This window comes from Myripristis murdjan, chromosome 24, assembly GCF_902150065.1.
Source record: "Myripristis murdjan chromosome 24, fMyrMur1.1, whole genome shotgun sequence".
Lineage (NCBI taxonomy): Eukaryota > Metazoa > Chordata > Actinopteri > Holocentriformes > Holocentridae > Myripristis > Myripristis murdjan.
Window position 1 is genome coordinate 269,710 of NC_044003.1, and position 17,169 is coordinate 286,878.

General features: G+C 46.6%; 1 protein-coding gene across 3 annotated transcripts; it reads left to right on the top strand.

The window, feature by feature from the left end:
* Positions 1–19: 19 nt before the first annotated feature.
* vipas39 (VPS33B interacting protein, apical-basolateral polarity regulator, spe-39 homolog) lies at positions 20–16,821 on the top strand. Of its 3 annotated transcripts, none has more exons than XM_030047584.1 (19): positions 20–99; positions 3,467–3,559; positions 5,344–5,449; positions 5,550–5,672; positions 6,624–6,656; positions 7,426–7,490; positions 7,788–7,844; positions 8,092–8,184; positions 8,300–8,333; positions 8,807–8,909; positions 9,127–9,154; positions 11,728–11,801; positions 11,902–11,977; positions 13,191–13,325; positions 13,785–13,826; positions 14,496–14,672; positions 15,293–15,382; positions 15,580–15,684; positions 16,399–16,821. In XM_030047584.1, exons 2-19 carry the CDS (start codon positions 3,467–3,469, stop codon positions 16,417–16,419), a joined length of 1,455 nt encoding a protein of 484 aa, XP_029903444.1. In that variant the 5' UTR covers positions 20–99; the 3' UTR covers positions 16,420–16,821. The 3 variants fall into 3 exon arrangements, with proteins under 3 accessions (XP_029903444.1, XP_029903446.1, XP_029903445.1); XM_030047586.1 differs by lacking the exon at positions 20–99 and adding an exon at positions 367–385; XM_030047585.1 differs by lacking the exon at positions 20–99 and adding an exon at positions 805–948.
* The last annotated feature ends 348 nt before the right edge of the window (positions 16,822–17,169 follow it).

The window sequence follows — 17,169 nt, forward strand, 5'->3', positions numbered from 1 at the left end:
CGGCCACACCAGGGGGCGCTAATGCGCCTCAACGCTGGTTGGCAGCCGCCATGACACAGAAGAAGAAGAACAACAACAAGGAAGCAGCAGCTGGAGAAGGTAAACAGTTTGTTTCTCACTTCTTACTGAAACTCATGTGGAGCCGCTGGGACCTAATGTGTGTGTGTGTGTGTGTGTGTGTGTGTGTGTGTGTGTGTGTGTGTGTGTGTGTGTGTGTGTTAGCGTGTTAGCCTGTCAGCCTATTAGCCTGTTAGCCTGTTAGCCTGTTAGCCCGTTAGCCTGTTAGCCTGTTAGCCTGTTAGCTCCCTGCAGAAGCTGATGGTGAGCTCAGGTGCGGCTCCTGTGAGCTGTGAGGGAGACTCACCTGCAGACTAAGCACACACAGGTGATATGTGTCATTAAAATCAGTGCTAGAAATGTCATGTAGCACTTTGACAGCAGCGCATCCCATAAACAGGTGTGTCACACAGCTCAGTCATGAGACCCAAACTGTGATCAGCAGACAGACAACACACACTCATGTGCTGTGGCTGCTGGAGCCAGAGGACAGGTGGCTCGGCCAGGTGGGACACACCGAGCGGGCCCCTCAGGTGGGGTGGACGTTCATGAGACAACGAACTGACACCTGAACGCCCCCTTCCAGTTAAAGAGCGTCACTGACATGACGAGACAGAGCGTCTGCTGCCAAAGCCAGGAGTCACCCAGCTTCCCCAGGCCGGACCGGTCCTGCAGGGCCGGACTGGTCCCGCGGGGCCGGTCCGGTCCCGCGGGGCCGGTCCAGTCGTGGTTCCGTCCTGGATGGTGAAGTCTTTGTGGTCCAGACTGGAGGTCCGGTTGTTGCTTGGTTCGAGTTCCTTGCAGTTAGCAGCTCCATGCTAACTTGCTTGAGGGCTCCTGTTGCAGATCTTCAGGTTCTCCTGTGTCTGCCTGAAGAAGAACAGGTTCTGGGTGAGTCTGCTCCCAGCAGGTCATTAGGACAAGGAGAGCAGAGCTGCAGCAGCTCCTGCCCAGGAGGCAGGAGGAGCTGGTGCTGCTCCTGCCTCCCAAACACAGGGAAGACCACGGCGATGAAGCTGGGTCAAAAGAGAGTCACCTTCATGACACAACAAACTCTTTAGACTCGACACACCTCGCTGACCCGGTAACCTCGCTGACCCGGTAACCTCGCTGATCAGGTAACCTCGCTGACCCGGTAACCTCGCTGACCCGGTAACCTCGCTGACCCGGTAACCTCGCTGACCAGGTAACCTCGCTGATCAGGTAACCTCGCTGATCAGGTAATAGGGCTGCACAATTAATTGAATTTTAATCGTGATCACGATTTTGGCTGCCACGATTAAATGAGCCTGATCGTCGGCGATATTGACATGTAAAATGCGGCTCTGCTGCGAATCTAATCAAGCACTTTCTCAGCCAGTAGTCAGCCAACCACCAGGGGGCGAACGCATGGTTAAGGCTTCATTAAGCTGCCTAAATAACAAGCGAGCGCACCTGCAGTGGCAGCCTCAAGTTACTCGGTGGCCTGAGGAGAGCGAGTCATGTCGGGAGGAGAAGGGAGGCGACGGCAGTTCCTGCAACAGTGAGCAGACTGCATGTCTGTGTCTGCTCACTGTCACACAGCAGACACGCAAAAAATCAGTTTCAGAAATTAAGATGCTGAATATGGGCTCTGACAGTCTCCTGGGACCCGTAGTTCGATCCCCGGTTGTTGCTGTTGTGGATCTTATCATGAACTGTAAAATCTGTGAATAAGACGCCCCTTTAACAGCATTTTATTTTTCATATGTGGAGTGTGTGTTGTGACATATGTCTTGTACAGAGTGTATGTTATAAAGCGCTGTGTCCTGGCAGCACTGACGTGCAGGTCCAACATGAACCAGCAGATGGTGCTATAGACCAGAGCTTCAGTCATGCAGTGCTTATTTTTAAAATGTGTAACTATGATCATTTTAAATGTAAGAGATTTGTGTGGATAGAGAGACGGTTTTTAAACTTTTCAGAGGAGTGAAAGAGTTTTAGTTTCAGCACTTTGAATTGTTTTGAGGAGTTCTGGCAGCTGGACAATGATAAGACTGATAAACAACAACAACAACAACAACAACAACAACAACAACAACATTCACCTGAACCAGAGGCCTGTACCATAAAGCTGGATTAACATAGCCGGGCTTTCTCTTACTTATCTGGCTTCACTTAACCAGACATCAGCACTCAGGATTTTCAGTCCCATGAAGCCGGTTATCAACTCACTAATTCAACCCAGGCTTTCCAATCTAGATCTGTGTGCGCTCACATAAAAAGGGCGGAGTTTGCTGCATGCGACCAATCACAGACATGGAAAAATCTCCCCGAGCCGCATATGAGGAGTAGACAATAATCATTAATAAATATGAGGAATATAAATCAATAATCCAGGCAAAAAGCAACACAGTTGCAGCCAAAAGCCGCAAGGAATGCTGGGAAAGAATCGCCGACTGTGTCAATGTGTAAATTAGTGGGATTATAATCTGATTTCCCCACCATGACGGCTCGAGTAGAACTGACTACAGTAACATGTGTGTGTTCAATAAATGAATGTGTCTCCCACTCAGCCACACACTCCTGCAGAGGAACTGGCCCTCTCTCACAGTGAGGGGCGACCCTCGCTGGGCCGCTGCCCTCAGTTTGAGTTTCAGCAGAGTCGTCACTTTGATTCAACTGATTCTGATATTTAATTTTATAAACCATCTGACGCCTCGTGTTTATTCTGCTGGTTAAAATATTATTTCACTGTCACTTAAAGACTGTAAAACATTTGACACCAACTCTCATGTGGACTTTTCAGGGCAGCCAGCCTAAATACTAAATATGAGCAAACTAATGGAAACCTAAAGGAGCCCAGAGGCTGGCCTGGATTTTATCAGGCTTTTATTTAACCCTCTGAATTAAATTCCCCTCATTTATTTCCATAAACATTAAAAAAAAAATCATTAGGCTGCATCAGTCTACAAGATCAATTTTTGGCTGGACAGTGTGGAGTCATGAGTAACAAAAAAAAAATACAAGAAGAATTGTAAAATGTATTAATTTTAATTTTATAAAAGAAGAAGAAAGGGAAAATGGGCAGGCCATTTTCCAAGAGAGCTGATTGGTCAGCAGGTGGGGCTTTTCTACCTGCTGAGCTCTTATCCTGAACTTCACCTGCTCCGGAGCAGGTCAGGTGTTCAGCGTATGTTACCACGGCAACGTAGCCCGATAAAAAGTAAACCACCTTCATGGTACAGAAAAGCCAGGGTTAAGCCTGAAGTTAACTCACTAAGCCCAAATCCAGCTTTATGGTACAGGCCTCAGGTGTGCTTGGATGCAGGTTTGGTGATCCAGCAGCCAGTCGCCCCTCAACCACCAGGAGAGGGTTTTAAATGAAGACGATGATGATGATGATGATGATGATGATGATGATGATGATGAAGTGTGCTGTGTGTTTCAGATGATGAAGAGTAAAGCTGATGAGGAGGATTACTGGAACAGCTCCAAGTTTAAAGCCTTCACATTTGACGATGAGGATGATGAGTTCACTAAGGTGAGGCTGCCAGTGGGGGGCGCTGCGGGGACGGGGGCGGGGGGGTGAAAAGAAAATGACCTGAAAAAAAGAAAGAAAAAAATTAGCTTTGATGAAATTGCAAAAAAGAGAGAAAATTATTTCAAAATTTAGAAACAAAATGTTCAGAAAACTGGTTGTTTATTAGAATTCTGTTCCTTCCTGCAGAGCAAAGAGAGGCACATTAAATCTGCCATAGTTTATTCATATATTATCATTATTTTTTCTTTAATGTTCTGTACACTTCTTTGTTTGGCTGCTCTTCCTGCAGTTGTTCCGCACACACACCAAATACGAAAAGAAGAAGAAGTGTGCTGTGGCTGTTGGAAGCCACTTGACTCAACAGATTTTCCCAATTCCAGTTTATATGCACCTTTTTTCGCCCATTAGAAATGTTTGCAGCACTCTACACAACACAGATTTGGTGCTGTGTCTGCGCGCAAAATATGAAAAATGTGCATCAGATTAAATTTGCATTTTTTACAACGCATTACAAATGAAAGGGGAACCGGCCGACCCCCATGCATCTTCAAAGCCTCACAGCTCCCTCGTTCTTTCGCCTACAAACTCCATTCAAAGCTTGAACGGCTCAGCAGAACTGGAACTTTATGTTTGTCAAGTTAAAGTCTCGATATCTGTTTTAGTTTGGTAGAAAACACAGTTCAAGTTTGGTGCTTTTTTTGGCCCGACTGAGTTTATAATGGGTGTGTATTGCGTGGAGTGACATCATACCTCAGGTGTGTCCAACATGAGCCACGGAGGCCGAGAGGCTGCAGGAGCTCCACCAGGTGACCTCACTGCACTCCAGCCCTGCATTCCAACACTCTACATACTCTGTAGCAGGGAAAATAAGAATGAGTATGTCCCAGTACACAGTGTGTCAGACGCAGTATGCCAAGAGTACCAGGATGTTCTACTACATGGGTGTCGGCCACAGAACACGTTTTAATCTGCGTCTGTAATATTAACATTTAGGGTCATTGTCAAAGTGTTTTTGAAGTCCATAGCAACCTCCTAGCAGCACTGTGGCATCCACCCACAACACCACCTTAGCAACCATCAGAAACATCATAGGAAGGCCCTAGCAACCACCCAGAAAACCGTAGCAACCGCACAGCTACACCCTAAGATGCCATAGCAACACCTAGTGACCATATCCAACATCCTGGCAAACACCTAGCAACGCCCTAACAAGCACCTGCATCTCCACAACATGAATGAAAGTCCACATCATATCATGTCACCATAGCAACTGCTTACCAAAACCCACAGAGACACAGGAGGCACATTCAACATGTCCTCTGGAGTTTTTATATTTTTAGAGAAAACAATATGTTGTGTTTTTGGCTAATTCTCAGGTAATGTTATTTTGTTTATTTTATTCATTTATTTATTTAGGACAGTTTTGATGGTGGGTTAAAGTTGTTTTTTACTCTTCTTTCTTCTTTTTGTGCAGATTTTCAGGTCAGTTTCATAAAACTTTTTTCAAATTTCTTGCCAGTTTTAGGTGGTTTCTTGTAGGTTGCCTGTTATGTTTTCCTCATGAATGTGCTCACCTGGTGTGTGTGTGTGTGTGTGTGTGTGTGTGTGTGTGTGTGTGTGTATGTGTGTGTGTGTGTGTGTGTGTGTGTGTGTGTGTGTATGTGTGTATGTGTGTGTGTGTGTGTGTGTGTGTGTGTGTGTGTGTGTGTGTGCGTGCGTGCGTGCGTGCGTGCGTGCGTGCGTGCGTGCGTGCGTGCGTGCGTGCGTGTGTGTGTGTGTGTCAGCTGAAGGAGTCCAGGCAGGCTGTGAACAGCATCTGCGGCCTGGTGGAGGAGGAGGAGGATGAAGACGAGGTGGAGAAGGTCAGCTGGAGCGGAGAGCCTGTTGGAAGTGAGGGCATCTCACGTTTCCTTTCAGACTCAGAAACAGGAAGTGGAGCCTCAGCTTCCTCACCGTGTGTTTCCTGCTTCCTGCTTCCTGTTTCCTGCAGGTATCTCGTGGTCGGTCAGGGAGACGGCGTCCAGCCTGCGAGAGCAGAGCTTCCCCAAGATCGACACGACGCCGTCGCTGCCCAAGAACAGCTCGGGGTACTCGCTGAGCTCGCTCTTCAAAGGTAAGGAGGGCGAGAGAGAGATGATGGACTGTGCAGCATGAGTTAGAAATTAAAACATGACATTAACACTTTTATCCATTTCTCAGTGAATATGACAACACATCATTTTGACAACACTGAGATCTATTAACATAAAGTGTGGTCACCTTCTGTCATTAGGTTAAGACATTCATTCATTCATTCATTCATTCATTCATTCATTCATTGTCCAAATGGCTTATCCTCACAAGGGCCTGTCCCAGCGCTCACTGGGCGGAGGGCAGGGAGACACCTGGGACAGGTCGCCAGTCCATCACAGGGCAGACACACACACATTGACAGTCACACCTGGGGCACTTTAGTACGTCCAGCTCACCTGCATGTCTTTGGACGGTGGAGGAAACCCAGGCAGACACGGGGAGAACATGCAAACTCTGCACAAAGGACCCCGGGCAGGAATCAAACCCAGGACCTTGTTACTGTGCTAACCACTACAGCACTGTGCTGCCTTAAGCTAAGACAATAATACACTTTATTCAAAGGAGGAGGTGCTGCAACAATGATCACAGCCAACAACAAAAGTCTAATATTTGTATGAACATTTGTATGAACACGCTGCCGAGCTGCTGCTCAACGTTTGACATGTTCTCTTGTAACTTTGACCTTTTTTGTGTCAGCACATCAACATCAACAACATGTATTCTCACGTCATGAGGTCAACATGCAGGAATGTTGACATGTTGCCACGCACACGTGACCCAAAGATCATGTGATTATCTTTTATAAAATATTCCTTAAAAACAAACAAACCTAAACAGACCAGGTCAGTAATGCTGACAGAATTCACAGAGGCACTGTGTCTCCTTCAGATCTCAGCTGTTTGTTTGTTTGTTTGTTTGTTTGTTTGTTTGTTTGTTGGCTTTGTGCTGAAAATGGTGAGGTGGACAGAGTCTAACCTGCTTCTCTCTGCAGGCAAGACCAAAAGCTTCCAGTCCTTCTCTGAGGGTGAGTCTTCATCCTCTCAGTGTCTTCTGACCACATCAGCATGACAGTGAACGTGTGAACGTGTGAACGTGTGAGCATGTGAACATGTGAACACGTGGACATGTGGACATGTGGACACGTGAACGTGTGGACGTGTGAACGTGTAAACATGTGAACGTGGGAACGTGTGAACGTGTAAACATGTGAACACGTGAACATGTAAACGTGTGAACACGTGAACATGTAAACGTGTGAACACGTGAACATGTAAACGTGTGAACGTGTAAACATGTGAACCTGGGAACGTGTGAACGTGTAAACATGTGAACACGTAAACATGTGAACACATGAACACGTGAACATGTAAACATGTAAACGTGTGAACGTGTGAACGTGTGAACGTGTGAACATGTAAACATGTGGACATGTGAACGTGTAAACGTGTGAACATGTAAACGTGTGAACATGTGAACGTGTAAACGTGTGAACGTGTGAACGTGTGAACGTGTGAACATGTGAACACATGGACACGTGAACGTGTAAACGTGTAAACGTGTGAACATGTAAACGTGTGAACGTGTGAACATGTGAACATGTGAACGTGTGAACGTGTGAACGTGTAAACGTGTGAACATGTAAACGTGTGAACATGTGAACGTGTGAACGTGTAAACGTGTGAACGTGTAAACGTGTGAACGTGTGAACGTGTGAACGTGTGAACATGTGAACGTGTGAACATGTAAACGTGTGAACATGTGAACGTGTGAACATGTGAACATCTCTGTTTCAGTGCTCAGCGACTCGTCCGTCAGACTCTATGCTCCTGAGCTGCGAAAACCCAAATCTGAATACAAGGTGACTGTCTGATAATCTGTATAATCTGAGTATCTACCTCAATCATCTGAACATCTCATCTAGTAATCTGAGTTTCTGACAGATTGAATAATCCAAATATCTGTCTGAATAATCTGAATATCTGTCTGAATAATCTGAATATCTGTTTTAATAATCTGAATATCTGTCTGAGTAATCTGAATATCTGTCTGAATAATCTGAATATCTGTCTGAATAATCTGAATATCTGTCTGAATAATCTGGATATTGGAATAATGTGAAAGTCAGACTGTTGATGATGTCATCTTGTGACGTCAGGATTACGTCAGTGATTGGTCGCCTGAGGAGACTGTCCACAGGATGCAGCAGGGGAAGGTGAGGAACATGAGGAAAGGCTTTGGTTTGAGGTCGATGACGTGTTTGATTCAGAAACAAGAACACAGCAGCTGGTCTGAAACACACCTTCACTTTAACACACACACACACACACACACACACACACACACATTATCACTTCATGTTGTGTTCAGGGTCCTGTTGTTAACCTCAGTCTGGTGTGTGTGTGTGTGTGTGTGTGTGTGTGTGTGTGTGTGTGTGTGTGTGTGTGTGTGTGTGTGCTCAGGCTGTCTCTCTGGAGAAGTTCCGCTCTCTGCAGGAGAAGCTGCTGCTGCTGGACGAGGCGGTCGGCGTGCACGACGGGAACGTCATCACCGCTGTAAGTATCTGCTTCCTGTGTGTCGTGGTGATGTCATCAGCCCCCGCCCCCGCCCCCCGCCCCCCGCCCCCCCGCCTCCAGCCTCACTAACTCAGTGTGTTTCTTCACATTGCAGGTTTTAATCTATTTAAAGAAGTCTCTCAGTAAAGGTAAGACTGTTTCCTGGCATCAGCTCATGCTTAAAACACTTCATTACCCAGGGTGCAGTGGGGCTCCACACTGAGACCATTATTTTGAAAATCCAACTTTTTCTTTCCTGTTTCGGCCGTTTGTCCACTCCCCAGCCCAGTGTGTTCTTCTTCTGTGGTGTGGCCAGTGAACAGGAGGCAGCTTCATAAGTGTGACCACTTCCTGTTTCATCAGGCCACTTCCTGTAGCCTGAAGGTGTGGAAGCTGATTGGCTCTTGCTCACGCTCACGCTCACGCTCACGTGCACGAGCCCGACGGGTCTCTGCGTTCCCGTGTGCACGGAGGGTTTTTTTTTTTCAAAAAAATCTGTGACCACAAGGCCATGAGCTTAGTCCCTGTTTGAGCCTGAAGCTGCTGTTCAGTGTGTGTGTGTGTGTGTGTGTGTGTGTGTGTGTGTGTGTGTGTGTGTGTGTGTGTGTGTGTGTGTCTGCAGAGGTTTTGTTTCGGGAGCTGGAGAGCAGACAGACGGCTCTCAGACACTTCATCCACTACCTGACCGAGAGCAAAGAGCAGAGACTGCTGCTGGAGCTCTACAGGTAACAGCCTGTCTATATCACCTGCTTCTACACCTGTGTGGCTCTATATCACCTGCTTCACCTGTGTGGCTCTATATTATCTCTGTAGATCTACATTGCATGGTTCTACACCTGTGTGGATCTATATTGTGTCCAGCTCTACCTGGTGTGTGCAGATCTATGTGTTGTGTAGATCTACATGGTGCAGCTCTACATGTTGTGTTCCTGTCCCCTGCAGGGCTCTGGGCAGGACGGAGGACGAGGCGGTACGTGACACTCTAACCCCAACCCATGAAACAGCCAATCAGAGCAGAGCTGGCGGTCACATGACTCCAGCTCGCTCTGCAGACGGGGAAACGTCTGCTCTGTTTTTTCACTTTATTTTTTGCTAATTTTCTGGTCATTTTCTTGTTCTTCTTTTTTCTTTTTTCTTTTCAGTTATTCCTTGTTAATTTCCTCATTACCTTTTTCCCATGTTTTTGAAAAAAAGTAAAGCGTAAAGGTAAAATTAGTAAATCGACATTAGTGGGGAAAAAGTTTCCAAAAATTAGCGCTCAAAAAACAAAAGTTGAAGGTTTTCGGTGCTGCTGGATCAGAGTCCTGGCCCTGTGTGCCCCAGGTCAGACCTGCAGGGACACCTGCTGGTGAAACTGTGAACTGCACCTGCTCTGTGTGAGCGAGTGCAGCAGCAGGACAGCAGATCGATGCAGTGTGGTGTTTTTTTTTTTTTTTCCTCCATGAATGGTCGGTCATGAAAAGAGCTGAGGGAGACAAAACAACACATATACTTTTGTTTATATCAAAATGGTTATTTCTCTGATCTTTCCCAGTTTTTTTTTGACTTTTTCAATCAGTTTAAGTCCATGCCATTGCCTCATGAGATGATTATGTTTGGACGTATCAGGCTCAGAGACCTCGACCCACCGTTTGGTTCCTTGGTCAAATGAATCCTCATGAGAGTCCAGAGGTCTGTACCATAAAGCTGGATTAACATAGTCGGGCTTTCTCTTACTTATCTGGCTTCACTTAACCAGACATCAGCACTCAGGATTTTCGGTCCCATAAAGCCGGCTATCAACTCACTAATTCAACCCAGGCTTTCCAATCTAGATCTGTGCGCGCTCACATAAAAAGGGCGGAGTTTGCTGCATGCGACCAATCGCAGACATGGAAAAATCTACCCGAGCTGCACACGTCACAACCGAGGAGTGGACAATAATCATTAATAAATACGAGGAATATAAATCAATTATCCAGGCAAAAAGCAACACAGTTGCAGCTGCCAAAAGCCGCAAGGAATGGTGGCAAAAAATCGCCGTCTGTGTCAATGCGTAAATTAGTGGGATTATAATCTGACTTCCACACCATGACGGCACGAGTAGAACTGACTACAGTAACGTGCGTGTTCAATAAATGAATGTGTCTCCCACTCAGCCACACACTCCCGCAGAGGAACTGGCCCTCTCTAACAGTGAGGGGCGACCCTCGCTGGGCCGCTGCCTTCAGTTTGAGTTTCGTCAGAATCGTCACTTTGATTCAACTGGTTTTGATATTTCATTTTATAAAGCATCTAACGCCTCGTGATTATTCTGCTGGTTAAAATATTATTTCACTGTCACTTAAAGACTGTAAAACATTTAGCATCAACTCTCATGTGGACTTCTCAGGGCAGACTCCCTAAATACTAAATATGAGCAAACTAATGGAAACCTAAAGGAGCCCAGAGGCTGGCCTGGATTTCATCAGGCTTTTATTTAACCCTCTGAATTAAATTCCCCTAATTTATTTTCATAAACATTAAAAAAAAAAAAAAAAAAAAAAACATTAGGCTACATCAGTCTACAAGATCAATTTTTGGTTGGACAGTGCAGTCATGAGAAACAAAAAAAACAAACAAACAAACAAAAAAAAAAAATACAAGAAGAATTGTAAAATGTATTAATTTTAATTTTATAAAAGAAGAAGAAAGGGAAAATGGGCAGGCCATTTTCCCATAGAGCTGATTGGTCAGTAGGTGGGGCTTTTCTACCTGCTGAGCTCTTATCCTCAACTTAACCTGCTCCGGAGCAGGTTAGGTGTTCAGCATACGTTACCACGGCAACGCAGCCCGATAAAAAGTAAGCCACCTTTATGGTACAGAAAAGCCAGGGTTAAGCCTGAAGTTAGCTCGCTAAGCTGAAATCCAGCTTTATGGTACAGGCCTCAGGTTTCTGTTGGGACGAGGCATCAGGTGACTCAGCCCAGGGGGCGGGGCCGGCTCGTCTGTGTGCAGTTATTACCTTTCCCCTAAAATGCCAATGAAACATGGACATTGTTGTTTTTATTTGTTATTAACCACCCTAGATGTTGATATATTTTTCATTTTTGTTGAAAATGAAATAGTTTGTCACTTGTGTAATGACATTGTAATAAAATGTACATACACACCGATCAGCTATCACATTATGGCCACTGAGAGCTGCAGTGAATAATAATGACGACAGTAATGTGATAATAATGATGCTGGATCAGAGCATTGTTTTCACATTATCATAGAAATGGGATGCTGATCAGATTTCTTGTGTTTCAGGGTTAGGGTTAGGGTTAGTGAAAATGTGTTTTGTGAAATGTGCATGAACAAAGCCTCAGGTATCTCATATCAGCGTCCCTACAGGCCCAGATCACTGCGGCTCATTCAAACTCAGTTTTGGGGTCTGAAACTTAAAAAAGGTCTGAAAACCTTTCAGTTAAGTTACTTGTTCCTGCTAAAAATGAAACTGATTACTGTTAGTTGTAACTTAGTATCTAGTTACCTCCAGCACTGATGTTGTTTCCTGTCTGTCTCCATGGCGACCGGCAGCTGCTTCAGTATAAAGAGCACCTGAGGATCACAGATGAAAACAAGCGGAGGGACTTCCTGAAGAGCTGTGTCAGGTAAACTGGCCCTTGCAGGCCACCATACCTGAGCGTTTTGTGATTTGCTCTTGAATCTGTTTTAAATGAAGTTAACTTGTGTTGGCTGGCGTGCTCCCAGCCTGCCCTTTTCCCCAGAGGACGCAGGTCACGTTCAGGACCACTACACCCTGCTGGAGAGGCAGATCATCATCGAGGTGAGGACAGTCTGTCTGCCCACGCCCCGCCTCGTACCCCGCCTCATACCCTGCCTCATACCCCGCCTCGTACCCTGCCTCATACCCCGCCTCGTACCCCGCCTCATACCCCGCCTCGTACCCCGCCTCATACCCCGCCTCGTACCCCGCCTCCTACCCCGCCTCGTACCCTGCCTCATACCCCGCCTCATACCCTGCCTCATACCCCGCTTCATACCCCACCTCATACCCTGCCTTATACCCCACCTCATACCCTGCCTCATACCCCGCTTCATACCCCGCTTCATACCCCGCCTCGTACCCTGCTTCATACCCTGCCTCGTACCCCGCCTCGTACCCTGCTTCATACCTCGCCTCATACCCCGCTTCATACCCCGCCTCATACCCTGCTTTGTACCCCGCCTTATACCCCGCTTCATACCCCGCCTCATACCCCGCTTCATACCCTGCTTCATACCCCACCTCATACCGGCTTCATACCCTGCTTCATACCCCGCCTCGTAGCCCACTTCATACCCCACCTCATACCCCACTTCATACCCTGCTTCGTACCCTGCTTCATACCCTGCTTCGTACCCCACCTCATAACCCGCTTCATACCCCGCCTCGTACCCCACTTCATACCCCGCCTCGTACCCCACTTCATACCCCACCTCATACCCCGCCTCATACCCCACTTCTTACCCTGCTTCGTACCCTGCTTCATACCCTGCTTCATACCCCGCCTCGTACCCTGCTTCATACCTCGCCTCATACCCCGCTTCATACCCCGCCTCATACCCTGCTTTGTACCCCGCCTTATACCCCGCTTCATACCCCGCCTCATACCCCGCTTCATACCCTGCTTCATACCCCACCTCATACCGGCTTCATACCCTGCTTCATACCCCGCCTCGTAGCCCACTTCATACCCCACCTCATACCCCACTTCATACCCTGCTTCGTACCCTGCTTCATACCCTGCTTCATACCCCACCTCATAACCCGCTTCATACCCCACCTCGTACCCCGCTTCATACCCCGCCTCGTACCCCACTTCATACCCCACCTCATACCCCGCTTCATACCCCGCCTTATACCCTGCCTTATACCACGCTTCATACCGCACTTCATAAGCACTTCATACCCTGCTTAATATCCCAGTTTATACCCTTTTATACCCCAGTTTATCCACTCCGGTGTAAACAGTCTAATCCCACTGTGATGTTGCTAGGCAACCGACAGGCAGGCGGAGACTGGCGGGAAAGTGGAAATCTTCCAGAAGTTTCCCAGACGAGCTTCCATCCTCAACATGCCGCTCATCACCACCTTGTACTACTGCTGCTTCTACCACTACGCCGAGACCGAGGTGACCTGCTCACTCGCCCTCGTTTAATCTTTTTATTCCCTTCAAAAAAAAAAACTTTAGTACAGCTGTTTTTATTTCCATGGCAACCACAGAGCTGTCATCCAGAAATGATTCTCCTGTTTTTCTGTTGTTGTTTTGGTCGTAAACACATGACCAACAGCCAGGAGACAAACAACAACAGGAAGTAGAAACGTCACTGTGTCCCAGTCAGGATGCACCATCTTTAGAAACACATGCTCACCTGGATGTGACTAATACTGACCTGTCTGTCTCTCTGTCTGTCTGTCCTCCTGTCTGTCCCCCTGTCTGTCTCCCTGTCTGTCCTCCTGTCTGTCCCCGTCTGTCCCCCTGTCTGTTTCCCTGTCTGTCCCCCTGTCTGTTTCCCTGTCTGTCTCCCTGTCTGTCCCCCTGTCTGTCCCCCTGTCTGTTTCCCTGTCTGTCTCCCTGTCTGTCTCTCAGGGTACCTACAGCAGTCCAGCCAACATCCGTCAGACGTTCAGGGTGAGATCAGTTTGATGATAATAATAAAATGTATTCATGCATCTTGATATTGACGGGTCTAAGTCCCGCCCCCCTTAGTTACTGTTGCTAGGTCAGACAAGACAGAGACACTGACATTCAGTGATCAGCTGCTCCATGTTTGTTCTCGCAGTTTTTTTTTTTTTTTTTTTATAAGACTATTGTTTGGGGTTTCTGCTCAATCTGTCCCAGTGTAGAGAGGGCCTGCAGCCCAGGGGCCGGGGGCCCCGCAGCCCAGGGGCCCAGGGGCCCGGGACAGGGCCCTGTGTGGCCGGATGGGTCTTTGGTTCTCAGAAAATCCGAGTATTCCCGGGTGGTTCCCGTTGTCATGGCAATAGCTGTAGTATTCAGCGATGTCACAACGATGGTAGAAGAGGTCGTCTGCGTGGGTGGAGCTAACGTCAGGCTGACTTTAACTTCGTCGTTGCCATGACAGAAAGATCCACCTGGGAACCCGGCCAGGTGCTCGCTCTCTCACCTGGACGTGATCGGCTTCAGAGCAGAAACGTGTTGTTTGGCTGACATTTCCTAAACTGCGATTGGTTGGTTTGCACTTGGGGGCGGGACTTAGTTTGGGTCAGCTGTGCACAGATTTAACAGAGAGAAGCCACCTGTCGGTGCACAAGGTGACAGCCTGACCTTTGACCCCAGATAGCGGAGAAGCAGTACTTTGTGACGGCGCTGGCGGCGCGGGCGAAGCTGAAGGCGTGGCACGACGTGGACGCCTTGTTCACCAGCAGGAACTGGCTGGGCTTCACCAGGAAGAAGTCGCCGCTCAGCTTCAGCAGGGTGGCCGACATCCTGAGCAAGAACAACGCCCCCGTGCAGGTAGGGGGCGCCGTACACCTGATGCTCAGGTGCTGCGGGAGCACTGCTGTCATCAGTATATTCATATACACTCCTGATCAAAATCTTAAGACCAGCTGAGAAATTGCAAGAATTCACATTTCGCACTGTTGGATCTTCAGAAGGTTCTAAGTAGAGCTTCAAAATGCAAAAAGAAGAAATGGGAGTGAGTGAAAAAAAAACTGAGTCAGCAATTTATTGCAAACAACCTTTAAACTGAAACAGGCTGTTCATCAGCTGATCAGAAGTTTAAGACCACTGTCTTTAAAAGCCCAAATCTTGGCAAAAATATGGATTCAGTGTCATTTTCTGTCAGGTATCCACACTGTCATGACCTCCTGATGGCGATTAATTGGTGAAATACAGTAGATATATATATGTGTGTGTATATATATATATATAATTCCCCACTCGCCCCATTGGGTGGCTCGGGTCCTGGGAGCCTAGCATGCACTGTGTGGTGCAGCATCGTTATTAATATTATTATTATTATTAACGGCACTGATATCAGTATGCAGTGTATTGCATTATTATTATTATTGTTATTATTATTATGATCATCATTATTATCAGTAATAACAGTGGTGGTGGGTGTGCTGCAGGTGCTGCAGGAGTACGTGGGCCTGGTGGACGACGTGGAGCTCAGAGTCGCTCTGGCTCAGAAATATAAATGTCACTTCATCGTCATCAGTGTGAGTCTCTGAGCTGCTCACCTGTGTTTCCTGTCATAGAGAAGAGAAACACTGTGACCATATTCACTTTATTACAGTAATGATGTTATGATGTCACACTGATATTAGATTATTATATTATTATATATTATATATTATATGTTAGATTAATGTTGGACTGTAATGATCATTGATTGGCTTTTCTCTGGACCAATCAGACGTACCGAGACCTGAAGGACCGGCAGCTGTTGCTAGGATACCGAGGGAAAGTGGAGCGAGGCTCAGAGGAGGAGAGGAAGATCGACGAGTTACTCAGCAACCCGGTGAGGGGCTGTGACATCACGGTGACGTCACGGTGACATCACGGTGACCTGTTTCTGCTCGCCACTCAAACGGCGTTCTCACTGTGGGAGGTTCACTGCCGCCCGTGACGCTCTCCAGCTTTCAGATGCAAATCACAGCGTTCCCACACATCCTGGAAAACCTGGACGTTTTCAGACCAGTTTTCCAGACGTGGAAAACACCTGGGAAATTTAAACAACCTGGCCTGCAAAATGCAATGAAAACATCCTTTCAAAACATGGAAGAATGTAAAGAGCAACTTCAGAGGAAATGACCCAAAATTAGCAAGAAATCAGTGGGAAGGTACAAGAAAAGGACCTGAAAGTTGACAGGAGATTTCAGAAATCTTTTAGATTTCAGATTTCTGAAATCTCCTGTCAAGTCCAGTCAACTTCACTCTGATCCTGCTTGCATGTCAGGACCTGGACGACTGAGAAGCTCCAGACCTGAAGGTTTGCACCAGGAAAGGAAAGGAAAAAAAAAACAGACACGGAAATGACCTGAAATCCTGCAATTAAAAAAAAAAAATGAAAACAATAAAATGACCTTAAAAATGAGCCAAAAAAGAGAATATTTTCCCTGACACATAATTTAGATGTATAATTTGGGCGGGGGGGAGCAGTCCTCGCTGGTTTTCCTCTGAGCTGATCAGAGTTTGTTTGAATCTGAACTGTCTTTCCTGTCTTTCCTCTCAGCAAATCCGATGGAAGAACTGAGGCGAGAGGCAGCTTCACACCGACGCTTCGATGTCGCCGCTTCAGACCAGATTATTGGGCCGCTTGTGTGTGAACCAGCCGGGCGTCTGTCCAAACTCAGGAACAGATGATCTCTGCTGGGACGTCCTGCCAGCTCTCCTCAGCCAACCTCACGTCACAAGGAATAAAACTAAACAAAACTCTTTTTTTGTACTATGTATATTTTGGATTTTCTTTTCTATTATACATGCACTCACATAAAACTGCATACATCACAAGACTAAATGACAATAAAAGAAAAAAAAGCACAAAAACAGAAAAAGAAAGGAAAAAACTTTAATAAATAAAACATGTAAGGAAATCATTTCATATCTGCTGAGTCTCTGATGGAAATCTCAACCAATAAATTTGTTCTGTCGCTGCTTTTTTGCCAGTTTTCTTCTTTCAAAAAATAGGAGTCATTATTTTAACACGATGTTATAATCTCACCTCTTTGAATGTTTGTCAGTGTTCAACATGTGATAATCAATAGAAACAAGAATCTGGTCAACAGTAGAATCCAAATAGAAGAAGAAGATGTGAGCTCTGGGTGTGAGGGTCACGAGGGGTTAGGAGTGCATGAAGCCTTCCCGTCTTCACTTCTGTGTCATAAATTGTTGCGGGGATTTTTATGTCGATACCATTTGTTTCAGATTTGGTGCAAAATTTAACCCTTTCTGGCGGCTCAGGAACAGGGAGGAGGAGGAAGAGGAGGAGGAGGAGGAGGAGGAG

What these genes read in the sequence shown, in the direction of transcription:
- vipas39 (XM_030047584.1), top strand. Translation starts at nt 3,467, where the DNA reads ATGATGAAGAGTAAAGCTGATGAGGAGGATTACTGGAACAGCTCCAAG. An exon ending in CTTCCAGTCCTTCTCTGAGG is followed by an intron (nt 6,657 to 7,425) that starts GTGAGTCTTCAT and finishes TCTCTGTTTCAG; the next exon opens with TGCTCAGCGACTCGTCCGTC. An exon ending in ACCACTACGCCGAGACCGAG is followed by an intron (nt 13,326 to 13,784) that starts GTGACCTGCTCA and finishes TCTGTCTCTCAG; the next exon opens with GGTACCTACAGCAGTCCAGC.